This window comes from Montipora foliosa, chromosome 3 (assembly GCF_036669935.1).
Source record: "Montipora foliosa isolate CH-2021 chromosome 3, ASM3666993v2, whole genome shotgun sequence".
Lineage (NCBI taxonomy): Eukaryota > Metazoa > Cnidaria > Anthozoa > Scleractinia > Acroporidae > Montipora > Montipora foliosa.
In genome coordinates, this window is record NC_090871.1 from 44,237,763 (window position 1) to 44,245,262 (window position 7,500).

Here is a 7,500-nt window from a genome sequence, read left to right on the forward strand (position 1 = left end):
CACTAGAAGACTAGACACTTAAACATTAGATGGCCGAGTTTTAAGGAAAACAGTTTTTGAGAGTCAATAAAATCGAAAAGTGATTTTTTTTAATCGCCGTGGCACTTTCAAAATGTACCGACCCAAATTTAGACCATGCGGAATTGATAAACCAAAGAGTTGCTAACAGCGTCACAGTCTGTTTGTCTGTGTGTCCCAGCAATCTACATATTATTCGGGGCACCATTACTGTTAAGCCTCTTCTCGAAACATCATACCAAGTCAGCCTGTGGAGTATATTATCTACACCGCTTGCGTTTTCAATCGTTTTGTTCGTAATGTCCCAGTCATTTTCCTCCATACTTTTTTCCATCATTTTCTCTTTTTTTTGATACATTTCGTCATTTAAATTTTCCCCGCATTTTTTACCGCTTATTGGTCATTTCTCCAAGTTTTGGAGGAAAGGACTCTAAATGCAGGGGAGGTAGATAAATATAAACTACTCCGGCCAGTTTTGCTTCTGAGAAAAAAAACAGACCACAACGCTGGAGCTCACGTCCTCTGCCGTTTGCAATTAGTGTACCACTTCGATTTACTAAAAACGAGCCCCGAGCTTTATTGTCCGTATCCGTGAAAGTTAGGTCTACAATCAAACCAAGCATTTTTTCCTGAGTGATTCTCACTTCCTGGGCGACGCTTAACCGTTCTCATCAAAATTCACTGTGATTTTCTTTCAACTTGACCTACTTGTCTGTAGTGTTGCTAAAGTTTATTGAAGTGAATTGAAACCTCGTTGCAAAGAACACTGTTGCTTTAAAGTATGAGAATTTTTTTTTCTGTTGGAGTTATGCATGTCTTCCATTTGTACATGTAATCGACCAAACCTGCCTGATACGAGTAGCTTTCCAGCCTGTTTAGAAAAAAGGAACGTTTTCAAGATTCTTAGAAATCTAATGTGAACTGCAAGCATCTCTTATGTAAGAGCCTTGCAATGCTCATTTGGGAAAATCTGGCTTGTTAATTGCTGGTAATTACTGTGATGTTGTCTGTTAATTCAGTAATGAAATATTGACTTACAATTTCTCCATTCAGGCCTGTAAGACGTTAAAAGCGTGGTTAAAAGCCAATCCTCGGTACGTATAAAAGTTCAATACCAAGTTGACGATTGACTTTTTAAATATTCTCCTGTTAAGGACGGTGCCTACTATTGTTACTGCGCATACGTTCTGCGCATCTTGAGATACTCGGATTTCCTATCGGTGATGCTTACTAATACAGGGATATTTTTGTGCGGTTTAAAACTGTCCGGAGAAAGTAGATCTTAGTAAGTACTCTTGGTATCCAAAAAGAAAATTGGGGGATACCATGCATTTTTGAGAGATAATTAAGTTTCAATTTGAGAAAGAACGCCATACATTGCTTTGCATTTTAAAGCTTTTTACAAATATTATTCATGAATCATCTTTGAAAAATGCGTGGTTACCCCCAATTTTCTTTTTGGATTTTAATAACACTTGTTAAGATCTACATTTCCTGCATCATCACACACCGGGTCAAAAATATTGTTAATTAGTAGGCACCGTCCTTAAACAGTACAGTTTTGTTTTATTTCAGATATAGCGACTTGCTGCCCACTGAACCCGTGGGATCAAAAGCCAGTGCACGATCAAGGCTAGTGACTTCATCTCTAATGTCATCTGATATGTACAATGAGATAAGGGAACTCTACATCACGGCAGCTCAGCGGGCGCCGGTCAATGATATTGACTCTAACATACAGGCAAGTATCCTCGGAGATCCAGCGGCACGTATTGGGGACAAAGGGAAAGTCTAAACCGGGGAAGAACACGATTGAGTAGTTTTCGTCCTCATCGTCGTTGTTTTTGTTAGGAGTAGTAGTAGAGCGGTTTTCAAATGAGTGTCGTTAAACCAAAACCAAAGTAATTACTTTGGCCAATCAAAAGGGACGGAGACAATCCAGTAAACCAATCAAAACTAGAAGTAAATACACGTAGCCGACACAAAGCGCTAATTACTTTCGACACTCAATTGAAAACCGCTCTATAGTAGTAGTGCAGAGATGGCGCACTCGCCTCGCACCAATGTGGCCCGGGTTTGATTCCCTGATTCGGCGTCATATGTGGGTTGAGTTTGATATACAAAAGTTCAGAACGCGTGCGTGCAGAAGAATTGTATTGCTCCTTAACGCCACCAGACAATACCTAAAGTCCTTAAAGGGAACCTCCACTAAAAAAGGAATATCTTTAAAATAGTTAACATAATGCTCACAATCAAAATTGTTCGAAAGTTTTCCAATGGGAGCGTTTGTATCCGAAATAAATAACTTTTAAAAACGGTTGTTTTGGTTTTCAAATTTCCCGGGCGCCGCCATCTTGAATAATTGGGACGTGTCATGGTTGCCCTATTGTTTTAAAACAAAAGCGCAACCATAACACGTCACAATTATTCAAGATGGCGGTGCCCAGGAAGTTTGAAAACCAAAACAAGCGTTTTTGAAATTTAGTTATTTCGGATACCAACGATTCCATTGGAAAACGTCTGAACAATTTTGATTGTAAACATTATGTTAAATATTTTGAAGTTGTATTCTTGTTTTAGTGGAGGTTTCCTTTAAGGTCACGTGGTGGTCTGAGGGCTGGAAACCTGAATAGATCCTGTCTACACTTGATTTAAAGAAGGGCGCGATTTTGAATTGCGCGAAGCGCTTTAGACTTATTTGGGAGTTTAAGCAAAGACGACGGCTACGGCAACGAAAACTTCATTCCAAAATATGACTTCGTGATTATTCCGTCTTGTTCACCTTATACAATACGGGCGAACTATCCTGTAACTGGGTACGAACGGTTCTAAAGTCAAAACAGAAAATGAATGGTTCATTGTTATACGCTCACGTTGTCGTCAAAACCTAAAATTCGGTGATTTCGCGTTGTTGTCTTGTGGAGTACGGAAGAGAAATGCGCGAAAATCTGTGGTGCACATGCAGCACAAGTATTTATCCTTTTTAACCAATAATAGTTGTGGTTACACACACCTTGGGTTTGGGCCTTCCAGAGGGTAAATGGATTGGTTTTGGTTCAGCTCAGGTTTCATTCATCCCTTGGGGATGCGGTCACACAGTAAAAGACTCCCCTTAGGGTAAAATAATAGGGTGTAATTAATATAATTAGGGATCTTCGTGTATTAGCTACGTTCTACTTTATGATTGGCCAAGCCACCTCTGAGAGCAGATAAACCGTACTTTTCAGCTCAGGAACTGTCAAGGGAAGTTCATTTTTTTTTGTTTTCTTAATGTATCCATGGAAATAACCCTGGGGCAGTTTCTGTCACGGGAAGCGGCTACACACAAAATCGTCCTTGCCCGTGGGCAAACGCTATTTACCCATGGGCAAAAGGACTAGTGTAACCACAACTAATAATCTTGTTTTGTGGCGTTGCCGTAGTCGTGGCCGTAGCTCTAGCCGTCGTGTTGGTTTAAATTCTATATTAACAGCCACTCACTACGTCCTCCCCTCATCCTCTTAGGTTGGTCTTGGCGTTCTCTTTAACTTGTCAGGAGAGTACAACAAAGCAGTCGATTGTTTCCAGGCCGCTCTCCAAGCCGTTCCAAACGACGCTCTGCTCTGGAACAGATTGGGTGCTACTCTGGCGAATGGTGGGCGCAGCGAGGAAGCGGTTGATGCTTACAGACACGCGCTTAATCTTAGTCCAGGGTTCATACGTTGTCGTTATAACCTGGGAATCAGCTGCATTAACTTGAATGCTCACAAGCAAGCTGTGGATCATTTGCTGACGTCATTGAATATGCAGCGAAAGGTAGGCTTATTATTTGATCGCTAAGAGAGAGACAAGTCAACGAATTTTGTAGGATACAAAAATTGTGATGAAGGGTGCGGTATGTCCTCAAAAATTTCACGGCAGAAGTTAACATGCCGGTTGGGGAATGTGGTAAAAAGAGGTCAGGTAAGGCAAGGTAAAACTTTATTTATCCACGGTAAATTCAACAGCATTATAGATAACCATAGAAAATACACCTAACTAGACCTAACGTTATTTACAATACAAATTCCATCTTACATTATGCAATAAAGATTAAAACACTACTAAAAAGCTGTTTTCCATGAATGCCGTGCCTAAAATACAGATTTTATTAGTTTGTTGAAATGACAAAGGGAATCAGCCTGCCTTAGGTTAGAATGCAGGCTGTTCCGAGTTACCGAGTTTGTTTAGAAAATGCAAAAAAAAAAGTGCCCACGCATTTTTTCGTTTTGTTTCCGAGTATATTTTAGCCGTTTATCCTAGTGGCACCAACAGATTTGTTAGTATTGTCTTAGGTATTTCATATCTTTTACTAACTCCTTTGGGAGATCTTTATGCCGGGAAAGACGAGTTTTGCCAATAACGTAACTGGTTTCTATGCAGGGTTCCATTGGGTCATCTGGCTCAGTCTCCACGATGTCGGATAATATTTGGTCGACACTGCGCATGACATTGTCAATCATGGGCCGGTCCGACCTACATAGAGCAGTGGATACACGTGACTTGGATCATTTAAACGCTGTCTTTTCATCGGATCTACAAGACGACGGCGCGACTACTGTGTGAAGGCATGTGCTCGTATTGTCGTAATTCGGCCAACTGCTGAGAAAAATTGCAATGAGACGAGATAAGAAGTAGCCGGCGGACTAACTTGGTGAATGGTGGAGTAACCGTGTGAACGCACCTTATCCGATTGTCATTAACGACTAATTTACAGAGCAGGGACAATAAGACGAGAGAGAGTATACCGGTTAATTTGTGTTTCGGGATTTCTCTTCATCAGTTTAAAAGCAGTTAAAAGCGCAAGAAATGCAATCTGCAATCACAAATTCTTAGCCGTCATAAAAAAATGACCTGATCTTTGAGATTGAATTTTTTTTTTTTTACAGAATGTGACATTGCAATAATGCAAAAATTATGTACGATTTAAAAGTGATGCGGTAATTTATGATAACTAACCTCTGATTCAATCCGACCTAATCTGGCAGATAATATAAAGTGGAAAAACGGATCAATGGGATTTACCGGTTGTTAGGAAACTAAGACCTAAAATCCCGATAATTTTACCATGTGAATTATAATTCCAGCCTTAAATGAAATTGGAACAGATTTACTGAAATCAAATGGTGTTTTTTATGACCTTTAAGTAGAGTACACAGCCAAACTCAACGGCGAGTGCTGTTATTAATCTCTGCCACGCCCTCCGCGCTCCTCCATACTTCCTGTGAAATAAGATAAGGACTCTTACGCCTTCGAGAATAGCGGTCGGCGTCCCCGTCGTAAACCAGGTTGACATAGATCCAGATTGAAGAGAAACGGAACGCCCTTAAATAGAAGCGGGGGGGGGGGGGGGGGGGGGGAAAGGAGGGTCCTTCAAGGGACGACGATGTCGAGGCTTACAGTTCCATGTCACGTGGCCTCATCAATTTGCGGTACACAACACCGTAACAAAGTCGAAAGTTTTGTATTTTCTTTCCTTCAAATGAAGTGTCAAATATATACTGATATTGTAAATCCCTGCACAACTAAGTACTACGCTTTCAACAGTCGTCTTCGCGGCTTGGTAAATATCCACTACGAGCCACCGACACTAAGGTGAACAGTTGTTTCAGTATATGGTAAAACAGTCAGATAATATAGCACAAAAAGATGATTTTCACTCATTTGTTCCTGCGACGATTACAATATTTTCGGGCGCAAATCCCGCGCGAGCTGCTCGCAGGTGAATAGCAAAGAATATTCGGATCGGAGTTTGAGTAACCAATCAGAGCGCGCTCTCAATGCTATCCACTGTTTTATCATATACTAAATGCGTTAAAGGTAACCTCCACTAAAACAACAATGTTTACAATTAAAATTGTTCAAAGTTTTCCAATAAAAGCGTTCGTATCCGAAAAAAATGAATGTAAACACTTTTTTTTGGTTTTCAAATTTCTTGGGCGCCACCATCTTGAATAATTGTGACGTATCATGGTTGCCCTATTGTTGTGACACAATAGGGCAACCACGACACGTCACAATTATTCAAGATGGCGGCGCCCGGGAAATTTGAAAGCCAAAAGGAGCGTTTTTCAAATTTTTTTTTTTTCGAATATGAACGCTTTCATTGGAAAAAGTTTGTACAATTTTCATTGTAAACATTATGTTCTGTGGTTTAAAGTTATTTTGTTGTTTTAGTGGAGGCTCCCTTTAAAGGCGCGCGACAGTGTGTTTTCCTAAGTGGTTTTTGTTTTAAAGAACCAATCTTGAACAGGACTGTGGATTGAAGAAATAGGCCGCAAGTTATTGTCGTATTTTTGATGGAGTTTTGGGACTGTTCAAAGTGTCAGTAAACTTTCAAATAAATTTTCGCAACAGAGGAAATTAAACTCGTTAACATGCAAAACCGTGTCACGGGAAGCTGCATTGTATTTCCTATTAATGGGCTAATGGGGATGTGCCGCTGGATGGGGTCGCATTTTCACGGCTGAATTGACTATAATGGGGTTGCATTTTCAACAGAGTTTCCAGAATGAGATCGCAAGTTGTCGGGATTTGAGGGTTAAGAACGTTCTGGCTAGTGGGATTTTAAAAATGGAAAGATTCGCGGTAAAAAAAAAAAAAGTTGTTACAGAAAGAACTGTAGCGCTGTTGATTTAATATTTACTAGTCGCATTACAATTAAAAGGCTTTATGTCAGGTTTATGCATAAATAGAAAGTGACTAAGTTGGGGTGGCTAAAATTACATTTACCCAAAGATGGGGTCTAGAATTGGCCATAAAATAGACTATAAAGGGGTAGGGGTTCTGAGAGGCCAGCGGCACATACCCAATTATCTCCCCCCCCGAACCACCGTGTCCGTCATGCTGAAAGTTTTCATATTCAGTACTGGTTTGATTTGATCTCTCCCCGCTTCAACATCAATTGCCTTACGCCAGAACCCATTTAACTTAAGCTAACTTACCATCATAGCCACATTGTAAATATTATTTAAACAGACGCAAAGATTTCAAGTTGTGCACAGTCATATAATATATAGATTTCGCCAAGCCTAAGAGCGGAGCTCCCGGGTTATTCTTACTCTAAGTTAACCTACATGAAGGGGTGGACGTACGAACGGTGACCAAAACCAAATTCTACCTCACTGTCACGTTACCTGAGATTCCATGAGATATTCGCTGAGCATGTACCGATCACTTGATGCGCTTGATTCATGGTCGCCGGTCGCCTTCCGTAAGTCTCCGTTTCTTTGATGTTTTGAAGTTAAGTTTATTTTTCTTCTAGCACTCACAGTGTACTGTGTTTCTTTTCTGTGGTAGTGGAGCTATCTTATCCAATATTCCTTAATTTTGGAATGGGCGACGGCAGGCGCGTAGCGTGGTCATTTTTTCAAGTCCGCACAAGTACATATGATCTAGAAACCTAAGTAAACTGAGCGAAAAATACTGCGTTCTTTATTTCTTGTCGAAATAGTTGTGTGAATA

At 40.4% G+C, this 7,500-nt stretch overlaps 1 protein-coding gene across 1 annotated transcript in view; it reads left to right on the plus strand.

Moving 5' to 3' along the window:
* Nucleotides 1-5,160, plus strand: part of LOC137997475 (peroxisomal targeting signal 1 receptor-like) — a 31,372-nt gene extending 26,212 nt beyond the window's left edge. Inside the window, exons 19-22 of the mRNA XM_068843497.1 lie at nucleotides 1,072-1,112; nucleotides 1,594-1,759; nucleotides 3,523-3,813; nucleotides 4,420-5,160. Coding sequence (XP_068699598.1) covers nucleotides 1,072-1,112; nucleotides 1,594-1,759; nucleotides 3,523-3,813; nucleotides 4,420-4,602 — 681 coding nt within the window. The 3' untranslated portion in view covers nucleotides 4,603-5,160. The remainder of the gene's footprint in view (nucleotides 1-1,071; nucleotides 1,113-1,593; nucleotides 1,760-3,522; nucleotides 3,814-4,419) is intronic.
* Nucleotides 5,161-7,500: the final 2,340 nt, after the last annotated feature.